Source organism: Mobula hypostoma, chromosome 7 (assembly GCF_963921235.1).
Source record: "Mobula hypostoma chromosome 7, sMobHyp1.1, whole genome shotgun sequence".
In the NCBI taxonomy this organism is placed as follows: Eukaryota; Metazoa; Chordata; class Chondrichthyes; order Myliobatiformes; family Myliobatidae; genus Mobula; species Mobula hypostoma.
The window spans coordinates 162048479-162070072 of NC_086103.1; the positions used below are offsets into that span (position 1 = coordinate 162048479).

General features: G+C 42.5%; 1 protein-coding gene across 2 annotated transcripts in view; it reads right to left on the minus strand.

Annotated features, from left to right (window-relative positions):
• Positions 1-21594, minus strand: part of p4ha3 (prolyl 4-hydroxylase, alpha polypeptide III) — a 77915-nt gene that overhangs the window by 26059 nt on the left and 30262 nt on the right. Inside the window, exons 8-11 of one of the 2 annotated variants that reach the window (XM_063052924.1) lie at positions 13427-13491; positions 9158-9317; positions 6603-6665; positions 4282-4350 (exon numbers count right to left, since the gene is read on the minus strand). In XM_063052924.1, the coding sequence (XP_062908994.1) occupies positions 4282-4350; positions 6603-6665; positions 9158-9317; positions 13427-13491 (357 nt within the window). The remainder of the gene's footprint in view (positions 1-4281; positions 4351-6602; positions 6666-9157; positions 9318-13426; positions 13492-21594) is intronic. The other variant, XM_063052925.1, reaches the window with a different exon arrangement.

The following is a 21594-nucleotide window of genomic DNA, read 5'->3' on the forward strand; positions in this document are numbered from 1 at the left end:
CCTTAAACTGAACCCTTGTAATAAATTAGGTGCAGGTGAGGTGTGTTAACTTGCCCGAGAAGTTGGCTTGTCATATGAAGAGTGCTGGATAGCTCTGGGCCTATATTCACTCGAATTCAGAAGAATGAGGCGTGGCCTAATTGAAACCTATCGGATGGTAAAAGGCCTTGATTGCGTGGATGTGGAGAGGATGTTTCCTCTGATGGGAGAGTCTAGGACCAGAGGATACAGCCTCAGAATAGAGGGGTGTCCTTTTAGAATGGAGAAGAGGAGGGATTTCTTTAGCCAGAAATTGGTGAATCTGTGGAATTCATTGCCACAAGCAGTTGTGGAGGCCAAGTCTTTATGTATATTTAAGGCAGAAGTTGATAGATTCTTGACTGGTCAGGGCATGAAGAGGTATGAGGAGAAGGCAGGAGATTGGGGCTGAGGGGGAAAATGGATCAGCAACGATGAAATGGCAGAGCAGATTCGATGGGCCAAACAGCCCAATTCTGCTCCTATATCTTATGGTCTTGCGGAGATCAACTTGATGGTGATGAGAAGGCCCTTCCTGAAATTACCAGTCATTACAGCTGTGTCGGCTATTGAAGCACAACTGTCCTGCAAGACTTTGTGGGGTGTCAACAAAGGTGGGAAGAGAGTGATCCCATATTAAGGTTGTGTCAAGTAAACACTAAACCATGTAGTGCTCCTTGCCTACTCTTTTTGTATATAATGTTATCACAATAATATAATTGTATGTTCATATAATTACAAATCATATTTCTATTAATTTGATATATATATATATGAATGTACAAATATAAATAAATTAATGATAAAGTAACATTAATCGTAAGAAATATAACAGCTCTTATGTGCTCCTGTATTCTGATGCCAAAGATACCCACTGTCACTCCCTCTTCCCTAATATATTGCTTTGTGGAACCAGAATACATTCTATCAGTGTGACGCCTATAATCTCTTCAGTCGATCTGCTTGTTAGTAATTACTAATTTCCTAGTAAGTGACAAAGTAATTATATTTAGCTTGACTTCATAACTACACATAAATCTTCCGTACCTTACAATTTTAATATTATACAGGCCAACGCATAATTGCAAACATTGGCAAAGAGATATATCCTACAACAATGCTCAGCGAGCTCTTCTGGACAAAGCAATCCACGTGATTGATACCCCACCCTCGTCCTCATCATTCATTGCCTCCACCACGGGTGAAGCGTAGTGAACACCATCCAGGGGTTCCCAAACTGGGACCCACAGAACCCTCAGCTAATGGTAAAGCTCCATGGCATAAAAAAGGTTGGGAATCCCTGGCAGGGCCTCTTGACCCTGCAACCTCTATCACCAAGAAGGACAAATGTTGTGGGCAAATGGGGACATCACCATTAACCTTCTAAATCACACACCTTGGTGATTTCAAACTAAATCGCCATTCCTTCATTGTCACTGAGTCTATACTCTAAGTGAAAGTATCTTTGCTGGAAGCATTGCAACCATTCAAGGGAGTGGATGATCACCACTTTCTCACAGGCACCTTGGGGAAGGGAGGGAGGGAACATCGACTCAGACCAAGAGCGGCCTGCATTGGACATTTTCATGCCTTACAAGGTGCAGATTGAAAGGGCATCTTGAGAAGGGCAATAAATGTTGCCTTTGCCAAGCAGCATCTACATCCACAGATTACCTACACGAGAAATTCACAAGGAAGCTTTTTGAATGCAGTTATAAGGTATCAATTAATCTGCTGGTGGAACTCAATGGGCCGGGAAACATCTGTGAGGTGGAGGGTGGGGACGGAACTGTCAACGTTTCAGGTCAAGACCCTGCATCAGGACTCAGAATGGAGCGAGGAGAGGTATGAAGATGAGAGGGCTGGACGTGATTGGAGCACCAAGGGTTGGCGGGGAGGGGTGGTGAAAAGTGATGGAGAGATCAAGCCAGTTAGGGAAGTAGGAGGGGTAGAGCTGGGAGGCCAAGGAACCCAAGGTATCCAAGAATATCAATGATTACACTAAAATTAGATTACCCTAGATGAAAATAATAACCAGTAATCTATTTTAGGATTAGCCTTGACATTGATGTCAGCACAAAATTCCCTCAATATTAATATAGGATTTAAACTTGTGACTTACTATAATAACAGCACACTGAATCAGTACTTTTTTTTAATGAATGTTTTCTCGCAGACTCACAGCCTTTCTGCTGACTTCTGCTACAAGGAGATTTAGAAGGGGTATTGCTACTGTGGCTCAAGTTACATAAAGGAGAACTTTGTTTTGTAAATATAAGAGAGACAGACTTCTGTATTAAACAGGGCTGGCATCTGAGAAACTAAAATGTACATTTTCCAAATATTTGAAAAATTGTTGTGATTAAAATTTTAGGTCAATGGAAGTATCAAGGTAAGTTCACTATGTCTGGTATGCTGACCGTTGCGGCTAATAGACTGTAAGTTACTGTTCAACCCTAAGGGCTCCCTGATTTTAGGCCAATTCAGAGTCAACCATACTGGTCATCCTGGAATCTTAGATATCTGAGTAAGAATCAGATTAACTATCACTGACATATGATGTGAAATTTGTTATTTTGGGGTTGCAGTGTAGAATAAAGACATAAAAATATATCACTTACAAAAATAAATAACAATACAAAAAAGGAATAACAGACAGTATTCATGGCTTCATGGGCCATTCACAAATCTAATGGCAGAGAGGAAGAAAATGTCCTTAAGTTGTTGAGTCTCGGTCTATAGGCTCCTCTACCTCCTCCTGAAGATAACTTCCTTGTCACACAGTCTGAGATTCTGCCAACAACAGTGGTGTCAGCGGCAAATTTATTGACAGCATTTGAAGTGTGCAGTCATGAGTGTAGAGCGAGTCGAGCGGCAGGCTAAGTGTTGGTTTTCGCTGAGGGTGAGGTAATAGAAGCAATCGGCACTGACTGGTATCCTGGTGAGGAAGTCATGGGCCTGGTTGCAGAGAGAGGCACAGACTTTGAAGCTTAGTTATTGCTACTGAGAGGGCGATGGTGTTGAACACTGAGCTGTGATTGGTCAACAGTAGCCTGACGTATGTCTCGTGGTTGTCAAGGTGCTCTAAAGCAGAGGGGAGAGTCATTGAAACTGCATCTGCTGTAGACCTGTTGTGGTAGTAGACGAATTACTAAAGGTCCAGGTCCTTGCTCAGACTGGTGTTAATTATTATGATTATGATTATGATTATGATTATAAGGACACACAGTCCCCTTTTATTGTCATTTAGTAATGCATGCATTAAGAAATGATAAAATGTTTTTCCAGAATGATATCATAAAAAACACATGACAAACCGACTTAAAAACTAACAAAAACTACATAATTATAACATATAGTTACAACAGTGCAAAGCAATACCGTAATTTGATAAGAACAGACCATGGCACAGTAAAAGTCTCAAAGTCTCCCGAAAATCCCATCATCTCACGCAGACGGTAAACCTCCAGTGCCGCAAACTTGCCGGTGCAGCATCCTGGAAGCATCCGACCACAGTCCAACTCCGAGTCCGTCCGAAAAACTCCGAGCCTCCGATCACCTATTCGACACCGAGCACCGAGCACCATCTCTGCCGAGCGCTTCGACCCCAGCCCCGGCAACAGGCGATACGCAAAGCCGAGGATTTGGGGCCCTCGTCTCCGGAGATTCTTGATCGCACAGTAGCAGCGGCAGCGAAGCAGGCATTTCAGAAACTCCAGATGTTCCTCTGCGCTTCTCACAGCTGTCTCCATCAAATCCGGATTGTGCACGGCCCCTAGTTACACATATCGATATCATTCGGAACGGCCGTGCGCGCTGCGTCACGCCGCCATCTTTTCCTCCCTCCTCCTAATTCTAGCCATAACCAATCTCTCAAAGAACACAATTATGACAGATTAAATGCTACTGGGTGATAGGCATTGAGGAGGCTCACTCTGCATTTCTTGAGCACCGGAATCGTTGCTGCCCTGTTGAACCAGGTGGGAGCCCTAGACCTCAGCAGTGAGAGAGTGAAGATGAGATTGAACACCACTGCTGGTTGGTTGGCACAGGTTCTCAATACCTTACCAGGTACACATTCATGGTCTGATGCCTTGCAAGGATTCATCCTCTTGATGGATGTTTGGACATCGGCCTCTGACACTGAGATCTTAACTGTTATCTAGGGTGAGCAGAGGTGGCTTGGAGAGTTCAGCAACTCACAAAACAAGTAACAATCATGCCTCATGGAGACCAAAGCAAAACAAGAAACATCCTACTCACCTTGACAACAGGAACACTAAAGTTTGCATAGATAAAAGCGGTTGCCCCTCCGGCTTCAACTCCGCTCAACTGGAAAAGAACACAAGATTGAATTACCAGGGCTTCTCCGCCATTAACATTAAACCATTATCATGGCCGTGAAGAGGCAGAATAACCTGCCATAGTCAGCTGCTATTGCATGACTGTTGTTTCTATATCAGCATGGCAAGTTTGGCTGCTGGAACAATCTGGTTTGCAGCAGTAATGATTTTGTTTTAAAGTTCAATACCTCCTGCATTAAACTTGGATGCAGATGGACTTCAGACATAAATGAGGAGGAATTTCTTCAGCCAGAGGGTGGTGAATCTGATGAATTCATTGGCATGCTCGGCTGTGGAGGCTAAGTCATTGAGTTTATTTAAAGTGGAGGTTGATAGCTTCTTAATTAGTATGGGTGTCAAAGGTTAGGGGGGAAAGGATAGAGAATGGGGTTGAGAGGAATAATAAAGCAGCCACGATAGAGTGGTAGAGCAGACTCGATGGGCCGAATGGCCTAATTCTGCTCCTGTGTCTTACGGTCTTCCATACAGTCTAAATGCAAAAGGGAAGGATATTGGTTTCAGCTCATAATGCATTACTATCCATATAAATGGGTAATAAATATTAACTGATTTTCTGGATGCCATGAAGAACTTTAAAAACAATGGGATATTTCTGAGTATCTTTTTGTGTTGATAGTACCCTTCTGACATTTGAGGAAATAAAACCTATGTTTTCCAAATATTTGAAGAACTATAATGCATAAAGTTATATAATGCAGTTAACGGAAGCATCAAGGTAAGTTCACTATTGTCCATGCAACTGAGAAACATTTGGATGGAGGACACTGCCTGAATGTGATTACAGGGTATGCATTAGTTTCGGCCTTGATCGCTAAAGCAGGTCTGAAATGGAGAGGGAAGATCTCCTTCTGCATTAATTTGATAGCTTATAAACAATTTAGGAAAGGGGTAATGACCAAATTTGCATCTGGAAGAGCAAATCGAATGGAAAGTTTTGAAAGGAAAGCTAAAAGGGGTTGCCTCCGAAAGCACCAAGCTACATTTGGGGTTAAATCCCACATTAAAACAGTCCATGCAATGATCATGCCAGGCTCCAAATGTGTATGACTCTTAAAGAATTACTTGAATTACCAAGGTATTGAAATGTGTAAGCACCTAGTGTGTGGAATTGGGATAGTATCAGTAGGTACAATGGGCAGCATGGCCATGAGATGTGAGGAGCCAGTTTCTATGCTGTGCATAGCAACTACATAGAAACCATATTGTGATGACTACACATGAGCTCCAAGGTATTATACTACTAGGGAGTTATGGTCCCCAACTTTATAGATGGGTAGATAGCTCCAGAGACCCATCACTTCCTTGACAATGTCCCAGGTCATCTTCCCAACCAATCATCTCTCCTTAGATCTTTTTCTTTCTCCCACCCCTCCTCTAATCTCTCCACCCTGTACCCCTCCCCCACATCTGCCCTGTACTCTTAAATTCCAAATCTTACCAGCCTAACATTTCCTGTTCCCTAATTCCATCATAGTTACTCCACTCACATTCCCAAACAATGATGGGAGACTGCACTGGAGTGGAATTTCAAAATACAGCATGTTCTACTGACATGAACTATGGGCCTTGTGTGTGGTGGCATTTTGACACTTGGCAGTGTTACGGAACGAACAGCAAACATTGGTTTAAACGTGAGCAATTCTGCAGATGCTGGAAATCCAGAGCAACACACAAAGTGCTGGAGGAACTCAGCAGGTCAGGCAGCACCTACGGAAGGAGATAAACATCTGATGCTTCACACTGAGACCCTTCGTCTGGACATTGCCTTAACATTTTTTAATCTGCAAAAGGATTTCTGGTCCCTAATGTTTTAGAGAATATTTTATTTAGTTCTCCTATTCAACCCTTTCATTAGGTTACATGTTACGTTTCTAAAACCACAACACAATAATCTAATAACAAGAGGAAAACTCTGGCCCCTCAAGCCTGTCTTGCCAGCTGATCTACACAGGTCTCTGCTCTTCCTCTGTACAAGATCCCCCACAACCCTAAATTCCTCTATTTTTCAAGGATATGTCTATCTCAACTTTAAGTATTTCTAATGACCCAGCCTCCTCAAGTCTCTGGGGTAGAGAATCCCAGAGATTCACTTCCCTTGGTTTTGCAACCGGAGAATAAACGGGTTGCATAGTTTCACAAAAAGAAATTGGCTACATACAGTAGATGGTGTTTTGTTAGTGGATGCACTTTAGTGAACTGAAATAAAAGATCAATGCTTACATATATCATGAATGTCGCCACTCTGTTTCCAGATTTCAACCTGTACAGTGAACTGTTCGGTGACTAAGGCAGAACCAAAAGAAAGAAAACTTTTGAGTACCGATCAAATACATTAATTTTGTGTGTGAGAACAGAAGCCTTAAAACCTTTACATCATGCACTGTTTACCTCTTTTAGAATGGTTTCCTGTTGGTATAATCTATTGTCAATTTATAGAAGAAATAGCATTTATTTAATTTCATTGATGTGGATAGCATTTAAACTGGTTTACCATTCACAATAACACAATAGGAACAAGAATAACACTGCTTTTGGATTATATTTTCAACTGTCCTGTGCTATCTACACATCCCTTTATCTTCCATGCAGGGCCTCTTTGGATTAGAAATCTGTGGTGATTTATCAAAGTTACAGGATTCCAGTGATTTGGAACAAACGCTGAGATTGCAGGCCGAAAGCGCCCACATATGTGTACGTGTGTGCATTCAAAGCTGGGCCAGGTCTACACCACGCAGAGTCAGGAAGCTAAAGTTCCCAGGGATGAAACTTGAAACATTTCAGCTCCCTAGGGCAGAGACTTCCGAACACTCCTATACCAGTGCTTGAAGAAAGTCCTTTTCTCTTTAGCCCCAGGCAGCTGACTTCCTTGCTGAGATTATAAGCACAATTTTTCAATGCTGCCGCCATCACCATCATCCCCTGTGTCTTACCTGCAAGCTGTCCTGCAGCACTGCCATCCAGATGAGGACTGATGATAGCCAGTCCTGCCTCGTTAATGCTCCTTAATTCCTCCACTGCCCCAAATCCTCCGACTGCTTGTCTGAAGTTCCCTTCTTCCTCCCCTTACATATTCACAAGAATCAAGGGTTCCAAGTGACCCTAACTATATTCCCTCTGTCTAAAACTGGACAATTTGCAGTCTCGGTACCATACCTGACTCTGCTTTATGCTTCCAATCCATTTTCACTATGAACACCTATTTGTATCTCTGTGACACTGCCTGAATCTGCCCCTACTACCAAATAGACTTCCAGTTTTACTCCCTCCTGCTCCAATGCTCTCCTGACCTGCCCTCTCCCTCACATTATTGAGAACATTTACAAGGAGCGCTGCCACAAGAAAGCGGTATCCGTCATTGAGGCTACGATCCCTCCTTGCTACCATCATCAGGCAGGAAGTACAGGAATCTTAGGCCCCACACCACCAGGGTCAGGAACAGTTATAACCCCACAACCACCAGGTTCTTGAACCAGTGTGGATAACTTCATTCGCTGATTCCATAATCTACATGTTCATTTTCAAGGAGATTACAACTCATGATAATATTATTACAACTCAATAAAACGCATCTCAGTATTATTTATTTACTTTTTTTCTTTATTAGCTGCATGATTTGTCTTCTTTTAAGACCATTAGACCATAAGATATAGGAGCAGAAGTAGGCCATTTGGCCCATCGAGTCTGCTCCACCATTCAATCATGGGCTGATCCAATTCTTCCAGTCATCCCCACTCCCCTGCTTTCAACCCATACCCTTTGATGCCCTGGCTAATCAAGAATCTATTTACCTCTGCCTTAAATACACCCAATGACTTGACCTCCACAGCCGCTCATGGCAACAAATTCCACAGATTTACCACCCTCTGACTAAAGTAATTTCCCTACATCTCAGTTCTAAAAGGACGTCCTTCAATCCTGAAGTTGTGCTCTCTTGTCCTAGACTCCCCTACCATGGGAAATAACTTTTCCATATCTAATCTGTTCAGGCCTTTTAACATTCTGAATGTTTCTATGAGATCCCCCCTCATTCTCATGAACTCCAGGGAATACAACCCAAGAGATGCCAGATGTTCCTCATACAGTAACCCTTTCGTTCCTGGAATCATTCTCGTGAATCTTCTCTGAACTCTCTCCAATGTCAGTATATCCTTTCTAAAATAAGGAGCCCAAAACTGCACACAATACTCCAAGTGTGGTCTCACGAGTGCCTTATAGAGCCTCAGCATCACAACCCTGTTCTTATATTCCTTACCTCTAGAAATGAATGCCAACATTGCATTCACCTTCTTCACAACTGACTCAGCCTGGACGTTAACCTTTAGGGTATCCTGCATAAGGGTTCCCAAGTTCCTTTGCATCTCTGCATTTTGAATTCTCTCCCCATCTAAATAATAGTCTGCCCATTTATTTCTTCCACCAAAGTGCATAACCATACACTTTCCAACATTGTATTTCACTTGCCACTTCTTTGCCCATTCCCTTAAACTATCTAAGTCTCTCTGCAGGTTCTCTGTTTCCTCAATACTACCCACTCCTCCACCTATCTTTGTATCATCGGCAAATTTAGCCACAAATCCACTAATCCCATAGTCCAAATCGTTGACATACATCGTAAAAATTTTGCACATTGGTTGTTTGTCAGTTTCTGTTTTTTATAATTTTTCATAAATTCCATTGAATTTCTCTATTTATCTGTAAATGCCTGCAAGAAATCGAATCTCAAGATAGGCAATGGGTTAAATATGTGTACTTTGATTTTGACTCTGTGAACTCACCGTTGCATAGTCGAAGTGTGGCTCGTAGTGACCTCCAATCCCATAGTTCGTTACCTGCAGATACTCTGCGTAAGGCTGTTGCACATTTAAACCTGTGAGGTGGGCGATCCGTAGATCCAGCTTACTGATCACTGGGTCCACTGTTTCTTTCAACCAGGTACTGAGAAGTAATATATAAAAAATATATTACTCACTCTTCCTTCAGTTAGTCCTGACGCAGGGTCTCGGCCTGAAACGTCGACTACACTTCTTCCTACAGATGCTGCCTGGCCTGCTGTGTTCACCAGCAACGTTGATGTGTGTTGTTATAAAAAATAAATGTTTTATTCAGATGTAAATAACTTGGTATTCTATTATATGGCATACATGGATGGAAATCGTATGGAGTGCTATGGTCCAGATCAATGGGGCTAGGCAAAATGATAGTTTAGCACAGACTAGATGGGCTGAAGGGTCTGTTTCTGTGCTGTAGTGCTCAATGACTTTATGACTATGACACTTCAGTCATTCAGGAGCAGTGCTGAGGGAATGCAAATCCCCACGAGGTCTCTACACATCCTCTGCCAAGTTTCTTTCAAGCACACAAGCACCGAACAAATTCTGAAGGAAAAACCAGTTATCATTAATCGGTACTTAAACCAGAGATTAAGTATTTTCCAGTTAAAAAAGGAACATGTATTTCTACAATGTAATTTTAAAGCACTCCACAATCAATTAACTATTTTTAATTATGATCCTGTAGATGGTGCAGCCTTCAATTCTAGTATGTTTTGCATCCTTTCTGTTTTATCTACAGAAATAATCGCCCACTTTGGATAGTCCTCTAAATTTCCTTTGCTTTCTTTCTCCCCTCCTTCATTTGCCTCCTTTACACTTGTTTTTGCCTGGTAACCACCTTAAGGTGTCATACCCGTCCCTGACTTTCCTGTTCAAGACCCTATGAGCTTTTGTCCACAGCTTTTTAAACTTGCCCTGCAACTTTCAGCATAGACTCCCTGACCTTGCTATTCCTTCAAAAGTGTACCATTCAGTTTATTTTGGCTTTTCTCCTTCTTTCCACCATCACATTTCTCTTCTTAAACTGTATCTGCTGTGCATCTGCCCATCTCATCCATCTTTCCAAGTCTTCCTGCACTCATACTTTTTCAACTTCATGGAATAGTCTGCTTTAAAATTGACTGAGTGCAAAAGAATTACATAAATATTGGAACTCTGCCAATAATAATGTCCCTGAACTATCCATGAGAGAAAATGAATAAAAATAATAGCAATATAGCAACATTTCTAAATTAACATGGAGACCACCCACTTTGGTATTGTTACAAAATAAGTGCTACAATGAAGTGGGGGGGAAGGTAGGAGAGATTTATAGGAACCATTTGAGGTACCCTATATTAAACTTAAGTAAATACCATGCATTTTTAGTTAAAGGCCGCCATTAAGTTAAATTAATACAAAGAAAACAGAAGCAACACACAAAATTCTGGAGGAACTTAGCAGGTCAGATGTTTATTCAGACCTCAAAGGAGACTATTGTTGAAATTGTAGGGGCCCTGGCAGAAATATTTAAAATGTCGCTGTCTACGGGTGAAGTGCCGGAGGATTGGAGAGTGGCTCATGTTGTTCCGTTGTTTAAAAAAGGATCGAAAAGTAATCCGGGAAATTATAGGCTGGTGAGTTTAGCGTCAGTAGTAGGTAAGTTATTGGAGGGAGTACTAAGAGACAGAATCTACAAGCATTTGGATAGACAGGGGCTTATTAGGGAGAGTCAACATGGCTTTGTGCGTGGTAGGTCATGTTTGACCAATCTGTTGGAGTTTTTCAAGGAGGTTACCAGGAAAGTGGATGAAGGGAAGGCAGTGGATATTGTCTACATGGACTTCAGTAAGGCCTTTGACAAGGTCCCGCATGGGAGGTTAGTTAGGAAAATTCAGTCGCTAGGTATACATGGAGAGGTGGTAAATTGGATTGGACATTGGCTTGATGGAAGAAGCCAAAGAGTGGTGGTAGAAAATTGCTTCTCTGAGTGGAGGCCTGTGACTAGTGGTGTGCCACAGGGATCAGTGCTGGGTCCATTGTTATTTGTCATCTATATCAATGATCTGGATGATAATGCGGTAAATTGGATCAGCAAGTTTGCTGATGATAGAAAGATTGGAGGTGTAGTAGACAGTGAGGAAGGTTTTCAGAGCCTGCAGAGGGACTTGGACCAGCTGGAAAAATGGGCTGAAAATGGCAGATGGAGTTTAATACTGACAAGTGTGAGGTATTGCACATTGGAAGGACAAACCAACGTAGAACATACAGGGTTAATGGTAAGGCACTGAGGAGTGCAGTGGAACAGAGGGATCTGGGAATACAGATACAAAATTCCCTAAAAGTGTCGTCACAGGTAGATAGGGTCGTAAAGAGAGCTTTTGGTACATTGGCCTTTATTAATCAAAGTATTGAGTATAGGAGCTGGAATGTTATGATGAGGTTGTATAAGGCATTGGTGAGGCCAAATCTGGAGTACTGTGTTCAGTTTTGGTCACCAAATTACAGGAAGGATATAAATAAGGTTGAAAGAGTGCAGAGAAGGTTTACAAGGATGTTGCCGGGACTTGAGAAACTCAGTTACAGAGAAAGGTTGAATAGGTTAGGACTTTATTCCCTGGAGCGTAGAAGAATCTCCATTTGATAGAGGTATATAAAATTATGATGGGTATAGATAGAGTGAATGCAAGCAGGCTTTTTCCACTGAGGCAAGGGGAGAAAAAAACCAGAGGACATGGGTTAAGGGTGAGGGGGGGAAAGTTTAAAGGGAACATTAGGGGGGGCTTCTTCACACAGAGAGTGGTGGGAGTATGGAATGAGCTGCCAGACGAGGTGGTAAATGCGGGTTCTTTTTTAACATTTAAGAATAAATTGGACAGATACATGGATGGGGGGGGGTATGGAGGGATATGGTCCGTGTGAAGGTCAGTGGGACTAGGCAGAAAATGGTTCGGCACAGCCAAGAAGGGCCAAAGGGCCTGTTTCTGTGCTGTAGTTTCTATGGTTCTATGATTCTATGGTTATTCATGGAAATGAATAAACAGTCGTCGTTTCGGGCTGAGACCCTTCATCAGGACTGGAAAGGAAGGGGAGAAACACCAGAATAGAAAGGTGAGGGGAGAGGAGGAGGAGGGGATCCAGGGGGTGATGATAGGCAGGTGAGAAGAAGTGTGGAATAGAAGAGGGGAGGGGAGAGAAAATTTTTTTACTGGATGGAGAAATCGATATTCATGCCATCAGGTTGGAAGCTACCCAGATGGAACATACGGTGTTGCTCCTCCACATGGAGAGTAGGCTCATCGTGGCACAAAAAGAGGTCATGGACCGACACATCAGAACAGATATGGGAATCGGAATTAAAATGTTTGGCTATCACTTTTGGCGGATGGAGCGGAGGTGCTCGACGAAGCAGTCCCCCAATTTATAACGGGCTGCACCAATGTAGAGGAGGCTGCATTGGGAGCACCGGACACAATAGACAACCCCAGCAGATTTGCAGGTGAAGTGTTGCCTCCCTGATAGGACTGCTTGGGGCCCTGAAAAAATGAAGGAGGAGGTGAATGGGCAGGTCAGTTCGAGGGATAAGAGCCAGGAGGGACAAATGATTCGTGGAATGGAATAGTTCCAGGGATCACGGAGGGAGCGATCCCTGTGCAAAGCAGAGAGGGGTGAGAGGATAACCGAAGTTAGAGGGATACAGATGAATGTATAGATGAGTGGTGTCCCCACTGTTGAAGATGTCTTCAAAGGCTGGTGCCTGGAGAGGGTGACACCCATTATTAAGGAGACCATTATTCTGGAGGTACTCAGCAGGTCAGACAGCATCTATGGAAATGAATAAACATTCGACGTTTCAGGGCGAGGCCTGTCTTCAGGACTCATTATTAAGGACCTCCACCACCCAGGACATGCCCCCTTCTTATTACTACCATCCAGAAGGCGGTCGAGGAACCTGAAGGCCCACACTCAAACTTCTAGAAACAGCTTCTTCCCCTCCGCCATCAGATTTCGGAATAACCCACGAGACCATACACATTACTTCCCTATTTCTCTTTTGCACAAATATGTATATATTTTTAATCATAACATGGGGTAATTTTTATGTCTTGCTCAGTACTGCTGCCACGAAACAACATATTTTCCAAAGTAAGTCAGTGCTTCTAATTCTGAAGTGAGGATTAGACATGCTATTGGAAAGCCACAGAATCCCACTGGCAGACACAATATTATTACCTCTTACTGATCCGATATTCCACCGCAGTTTGCTTCTCTCCTGAGGCCACCACTGACCTCTGCAACTGTTGAACCGAGAAAGCAGTGTCAATGTTTCTGTGTTGTTTCAACCAGCAAGTACATCGCAAAACTGCAAAATATGCAAGATTACCTTAAACATTGCAAAGTTGTTGCCCCATTGAACACGTCACAGAAAATGTATCTGTTTATTAGCTGAGTTAAAGTTCCCCATTTGTCTATTGTTTCATTTTGGAAGGAGAGAATTTTTCGGTTTACTCACTGTTAGAACTTAGGACAGCACAGCTCAGGACATGCCCTTTGACCCTTAAATCTGTGCCATCACAAAATGTGCATCATTAACCTGGAACTATTTGTCAATAGTGAATTGTGTTTATGGAATACTTGACCACATTGAATATTTCTACAGTACCTGGAGGAGAATTGAACACCAGGCATCACTGGAAGGAACTTTTATATTTTCTAAGTCTTCTTATTTGTGCCAAGTACAGTTTTCCAACTTCGAAAAAGCTGGGTGTGGTGCACTTTTATACACAGTAACAGACAGTGAGCAGATGTGTCAGAGTGGCCTTTTGTGATTCACCCATTTGACTGCCCTAGGTCTCATTTCCTCGGCATTATCTGAATGAGAGCAGACTAAAAGAGTGAGCTCATCCGATAGGGAAGATAAAGAAATAATTCAAGTCAAGTCAAGCTGAAAAACAGGACCTTCAGGGTAGCAATCTCTGGATTGCTACTGTGCTACACGCCATTGAGGGCAAGAATAGGATGATTTGGCAGATGAATGCATTAGAATTGTTTCAGATGTATAGAACACTGGGATCTTTTCTGGGGAAGATATGACCTGTACAAAAGAGACAGGCGACATCTAAACTCGAGGAGCCCAATATCCTTGCGGGCAAGTTTGCTAGAGCTGTTGGGAAGGGTTTGAGCTAATGCGGCAGGAGGATGGGAACAGGAGTTATAGGGCTGAAGATAGGGATGTTGGTTTAGAAGCAGAGGTAGTGTATAGGGAGTCTATCAGGTGGATGATAAGGCAAAATTGCATTCAGTGGAATGGGTAGCGGTGTAAAAGGGGGAAAATGCAGGACTGAAGGTGTTACTTGAATGCACGCAGTGTACAGAATAAGGTAGACAATCTTGTAGTGCAGTTAGGGATAGGCAGGTATGACGTTGGGGGAATCACGGAGCCATGCTGAAAGGTGATTGTAGTTGGGAGCTTAATGTCTAAGGATTCACAATCAATCGAAAGGACAGGCAGGTAGGTGGAGGAGGAGGAGTGCCTCTGCTGGTAAAAAAAATAATGAAATTAAACCTTTAGAAAGAGGTGACATAGGATCGGAAGATGTAGAATCCTTGTAGGTAGAGTTAAGAAACTGCAAATGTAAGAAGACCCTGATGGGAGTTGTTTACAGACGTCCGAGCAGGAGCCAGCATGGGGAGATAGCAAAAGCATGTCAAGAAAGCAATGTTACATTAATTATGGGGGATTTCAATATGTAGAAAGATTGGGAAAATCAGGTTGATGCTTGATCCCGAGAGAATTTGTGGAATGCCTCCAAGATGGCTTTTTGGAGCAACTTGTGGTTGAGCCCACTCAGTGATGAGCAATTCTGGATAGGGTGTGGGGAATGAACCGGATATGTTTAGGGAGCTTAAGGCAAAGAAACCCCTAGGAAACAGTGATCAAAATATGATAGAATTCATCCTGCAGTTTGAGAGGGAGAAGCAAAATTCAGATATGTCCGTAATACAATGGAGTAAAGGGAATTATAGAGGTATGAGAGAGAAGCTGGCCAAAATTGATTGGAAGGGGACACCAGCAGAGATGATGGCAGAGCAGCAGTGGCTGGAGTTTCTGGGAGAAATTCAGAAGGTGCAGGATAGATATATCCCTAAGAAGAGGAAGTATTCTAAAGCCAGGTTGACATAACTGTAGCTGACAAGAGAAGTCAAAGCCAACATAAAAACAAAAGAGAGGGCATAAAATATAACAAAAATTAGTCAGAAGTTTAGGAAAGGCCTGAAGGTACATAATTCACCTGGACCTGATGAACCACACCCTATGGTTCTAATAGAGGTACTTGAAGGGATTGTGGATGCATTAGTAATGATCTTGCAAGAATCAATAGATTCTGGCATGGTTCCAGAGGACTGGAAAATTGCACATGTCGCTCCATTCACTGGAATTTAGAAGAATAAAGGGGGATCTTATTGAAACTAACTGAGTATTGAAAACCCTATCGAAAGTAGATGTGAAGAGGATGTGAAGAGTCCCCCAGACTCCACCACTCAGCTGCACACACAATTTGTAATGGAGGTGGGAGGAAACCCGAGCCCCTGTAAGAAATCCCCACATAGTCACAGCGAACAGTGCCAACTCCACACAGAGAAACACCAGGGGTTACAATTGAACCCCGGTCTATGGAGCTGGGTGTAAGAGCTCGACCAGCTTTGCCACTGGGCTGACCACAGTCCCAATTACATTGGACTGAAGAACCTTTAATGATTCTGGTGGACTTCCATTGCCTCGATTGTCTAAAAATAATATTTTTACTTATCTTGTCTGTCCATTCAATAACCTGCCTACATTTCTCTATTTTATATTGCAATCCTCTTCACTGTTTTTAGAAGCTTTCAGATGTAGTGGAAAATAAATGCAATTCACCTGAACTCCACTCCACGTACACTGAATATACTCCAAATGTACCCTATCACACAAGGATGGTAGGCTGGAGCGACAAGCTCATCAAAAACAAGGATGGAATGGAAAATGTTACTGCAGCTCATTACCATTTCAGGCGATGCACAATACCAAGCAAACCTTGTTTATTTTTACTTGCAGATTATGTATAGGATTCGTATATGGATTTTAAAAAATGCTAATACCATTATCGACAAAAATATGTTGGCTCTGAACTCAGCACATTTGAAAAAATAAACTTCTGCTGGATTGTATTTAACTTCATATTTAAAGTATGCAGATTGTTTGCTTTGGAAGGAGAATGTGCAAGTCATGCCAGTTCAGGGCACAGTGTGAGAAAATACCATGCTTCATTGAAGACTCGGACTCCGCTTACTCAGAATCCAATCTTAATGCACATCTTGCAACCCATGGCTATAAGGGCACACATGTCCAGTCAGGAAGGTCCAAAGACATCATTTCTAACACCATTGTTTTTCATTTATTCTATTGTATTTCTTTGTTCTATTGTGAATGCCTGCAATAAAATGATCTCAGAGTAGTATCTGGTGATATATATGTACTTTGATAATAATTTATCAAATTATAGTCTGGGCACGTGGCCAAGGCACTGGACTAGTGACCTGAAGGTTGTGAGTTCGAGCCCCAGCCGAGGTAATGTGTTGTGTCCTTGAGCAAGGCACTTAACCACACATTGCTCTGCCATGACACTGGTGCCAAGCTGTATGGGTCCTAGTGCCCTTCTCTTGGACAACATTGGTGTCGTGGAGAGGGGAGACTTGCAGCATGGGCAACTGCTGGTCTCCCATACAACCTTGCCCAGGCCTGCGCCCTGGAGAGTGAAGACTTTCCAGGCGCAAATCCATGGTCTCGCAAGACTAACGGATGCCTTTTTTTAGTGATAATAATTTTATTTAAACTTTGAACTTTGATTGTTTTGTTTTCACTTCTGCCTATTATTACTTTGTTATGTGTATCTCTACTTTAAAATTACAAATGAAATTAAATTTCATTCTAGAACTAATTCAGAGAAAAAGAACTATTTCCCTCAGAGTGACTGGGTGAATTTAGTGATTTCACTCCTGACTACTTAACAGAGCCAATTCCCAATCGGGAACAAAGAAAGGGAAATGTTGTAGTCTCTGGGAACCTAAAAACCAAAGCAGAAACCCAGTAAGTTAAAGAGTGTCAACAGAGGGAAATAGGCCATCCGGATTTCAAAGTTCAAATTAAATGTATTATCAAAGTGCGAATATGTTACTATATATTACCTTGTAATTTATTTTCTTGCAGTCATTTACTTGAAAAAAAAGAAATACAATAGAATTATGGAAAACTACACAAGGGTTGACAAACAAACAATGCGCAAAAGAGGACAAACTGTCCAAGGAAACAAAATATTGAGAAATTGAGTTGCAAAGAGTCCTTGGGCAGCATGGTGGTTAGTTCAATCACTTTACAATGCCTTTGATCATGGTGGTTAGTGCAATCACTACACAATGCCAGTGATCATGGTGGTTAGTGCAATCACTTTACAATGTCATTGAACATGGTGGTTAGTGCAATCACTTTACAATGCCTTTGATCATGGTGGTTAGTGCAATCACTACACAATGCCAGTGTTCATGCTATAATGCTGCCAGAAACACGGCGACACTTGCAGACTGCCACCAGCACAATCTTTGTTGATTTGATGTGATGCAAATGATGCATTTCATTGCATGTTTCAATGTTTCAATGTATTGTACATGTGACAAATAAAGCTAATCTTTGAAAGTGTGTCTGTAAGATTGAAAGTTTCAAGATTTTCAAAAGTTTGGCTTTTGCAGGGAGCACCAGCTTTACAATCGAAAACGTTCATGACTAACACATTAATTTAATTTCACGCATCCAGATACTTATAGATACTTATGTAACTAATCACATCAAGTCACGAGCCTTAGTTCTTCCTACTCCACTCGCTGCACAGCTCTTTGCCTTATAAACTCTCCTGCTGCCCCATCACTGTCTCTCTGCTGCTTCGTACTGCCCTCCTGCCTCCTCAGGTCCTTGACCTCCCTGTCTTTATTTATGAAGCCCGAAAGAGAGGCTGAGAAATGCTGACCTTTCATCCACCAAAGCAAACTTATTAAGTTGATCATAAACACAAGAGATTCTGCAGATGCTGGAAATCCAGAGCAACACACACAAAATACTGGAGAAACTCGGCAGGCCAGGCAGCATCAATGGAGGGGAATAAACAGTCAACGTTTTGGGCAGAGACCCTACATCAGGATTGGAAAGGAAGGAAGAAGAAGCCAGAACAAATGAGCATCTCCAGGAACCAACAATGGCTGAGTTAAAAAATGCCATATGGTAAATGAATTATAATTTATTAATCATAGGAACTTACAGAGGGGGTAGGTCCACTTGCTCAAACTCGGTACAGCACGTTACCATCGCATAGTTAATAGTGCAATGCTTTACAGCACCAGCTATGAGATCTGGGTTTGATTCCCACTGCTGACTGTAAGGAGTTTGGACGTTCTCCCTGCAACCATGTTGGTTTCCTCCGGGTGCTCCAGTTTCCTCCCACATTCCAAAGACGGACAGTTAAGGTAAGTGAGTTGTGGGCACTGGAAGTGAGGCGTGATCCTTGCTAATTGCATTTGATGCAAGTGGCGTATCTCACTGCGTGCTTTGATGTACGTGTGACAGATAAATTCTGTTTATCTGGAATGCTGCAATAATTGGAAATAGAGGGCCAGGAAGACAATTGACTGGAGGATGCTTTAAACGTGCTGTGGACTAACAGTAGTTTTGAGGCAGAACTGGTGGTAGGAATTGAATACAGTGTTGAGTTAAGTTATTTGGAAAATTAGTTCAGACATGACCTATGTGTGTGCCCAGACATTACAGACAGTGGTTACAGCTTTGTCCAACTGCACTGGAACAGAATGTATTGTGTGATTCTGTGACATGCAGCCATTCTCATCTGGGACAGGAGATTCACAGTGATGGTAGTTCAAGCCCACTCACAGTTAAAGGAATGTCACTTTGGTGAAAGGAATTTTGTTGACTGTGGCACTTATTCCCAGATAAGGCTAATTTAGGACAAAGTTCTCTCGGTTTGATCTGCCTTTCACGAGCTTTATCCATTTCCCAAACGTAACCATTCTTAGAGCAAGTGAATAAGCTTGCTGCTTTAACATTGTTGTGTGGTAAACTTCTCCTTACCTCACTGACTGGGAACTAGGTTGATGGCATAAAAACATGTTTCCTGCTGCCCAAAGCAGCCAACAGAGGAAGGAACATTTCCGACATCAATTGGATTCATGCCAACCCTATTACACCACCTAACCTCCGATGGGAGGTTCTTGAAATGGGAGAAGATATTTCACCATCCACTTAATAGATTCCAAATGTCAATATAGAGCCAAAAATAAAGGAGGCTGGGAATACTGCTGTACATACATGATCCATTAGGAACAATTTATTCCAGCCACTCTCCATTCTTTGGTTGTACTAAAATATTATAAGATAAAGGTGAAAAAATGTTCACTGCTTACTTGTGAAATATGGACAGCATTTTTTGCACAGTAGTTTTACATTTTACATTGGAGTCACAGAGTCATACAGCAGGCCCAGCAGCCCAAGCTGCCATTTTAGAAAGGTGCCCCTCCCCGAGCTAATCTCCCATTTTCCGAATTTTAATTCTTTCCGGGTTGACTTTGCACTTTCACTAGGGAATATTTCTCATTCAGTTCAATTCCGCTCCTCTCCTAATCTGCAACGATGCTCTCTGGCTCCCCTGCTTGCTGTGTTTGAACCTTGTCAGGGATTGCTTTGATCTGAAAATTTTAACCTGATTTCTCTAAACGCCCTATATTCTTTCACCCCTGCAGTAGAACCACTGTCCAGATTATTAGCTCTCCTATGTTGTAAGAGTTGGATGTGTAACTGTGATTGATACCTACTGGAATCTAAAGTCAAAAAGCGTCAGCTTCACACGGGTTAACATGCTGTTATGCGGGGCCCTTTCTACTTTACATATTAGGTCTTGATAATGAAATACAACAGGCAGAAACATGTCTGAATTCTTTTGAGTAATGTGTAATGTCATTAATATACCAAGATCCCATACATCACTGGCTCTTCCTCAACAGGAAAATAATCGTGAAAGTTTCTGTTGTTGGAGTTTTACACGGAAAATTGGCAACCAACACACCACAGCGAGTTGGCAGATGTCACACTAAATGGAATGATTTTCTATTTAGCTTTGGTGTACATAGTTGTTCTATTATTTGTGGGTTTATGATAGAACAGCTATGAAAACAATGTTTTGTTTGCTTTGTGGTTACCAGCAACAGATTTTCCCTTTGACTGCCAGGGCACTCTTCTTGCCAGAAGTCGTCTAATGTGCAAATGGTTATGATGTCCATTGTGGAGAACGGAACCCTTTCCTCACCATTTTTCAATTCCCACTTTGCCTTGTTGTGCAGCGACTTCTTAATGCTGCACTTTCCTGGCCAACTCAAGGTGGGCATGCTACGTCAGGGCTGGAATGTGTGGCGACACTTGTGAGCTGCCCCTAGGTAAGTTGGTTGTTAATGCAAATAATACATTTCACCAAATACGTGTGATAAATAAATGAGTCTGAATCTGAAACTCAACCTGCTTCATGATCAAAATGTGCACTGACTATTCCAGTCTTTGAGCTACAGGGGACCACCTCACGTGGTTCAGGTGTAGGTAGATGGGACTAGGCAGAAAACCAGACCAGCAGAGATCAGATGGGCCAAAGGGCCTTTTCCTGTGCTGCAGTTCTGTATGACCCTATGACCTGAGAAGGGAACGTCCACTCAGACCATGAGAGGCCTGCGTCAGGCATTTTCATGCCTTACAAGGCGCAGACTGGAAGTCTGTGTGGGGCACCACTCCTCACACAGACACTAGAGCAATGTGTGGTTAAGTGCCTTACTCAAGGACACAAACACGCTGCCACAACTGAGGCTCGAACCAGCGAACTTGAGATCACTAGACAAGCGCCTTAACCACTTGACCACATGCCCAACACAAAGAGCCGAGAGGTATAGTGCAAAGAGGCAAAAACAAGTTTGAACCCAATGTCAGAGGATCCTGCACTGAGGAAAGTTAATTCAAAAAAGCAGCCACTCTTCAGCCCCGAGGCAACAGAGAGAAAACTGACAGAAGTACAGTAAATGGGACTGAAAGCTGCTGTCTGATACGCCACTTCTAAAGGCAAAGGAGGTGTGAAAGGATTGGCAAAAAGCATGTTTTGGAGAGCCACCAAGAAATTCCTCAACTCGCAATGACTAATCACTGCTTGAAAATGCACTTCCAAATATGGTGGTGCAGATGCAGGTGTGGTGTCTGGGCGGGAGTTGTGGGGGGAAGCGTCCCTTTGCACAATTTAATGCTGGGAAAAGTTAGGGATTAAAGTGCT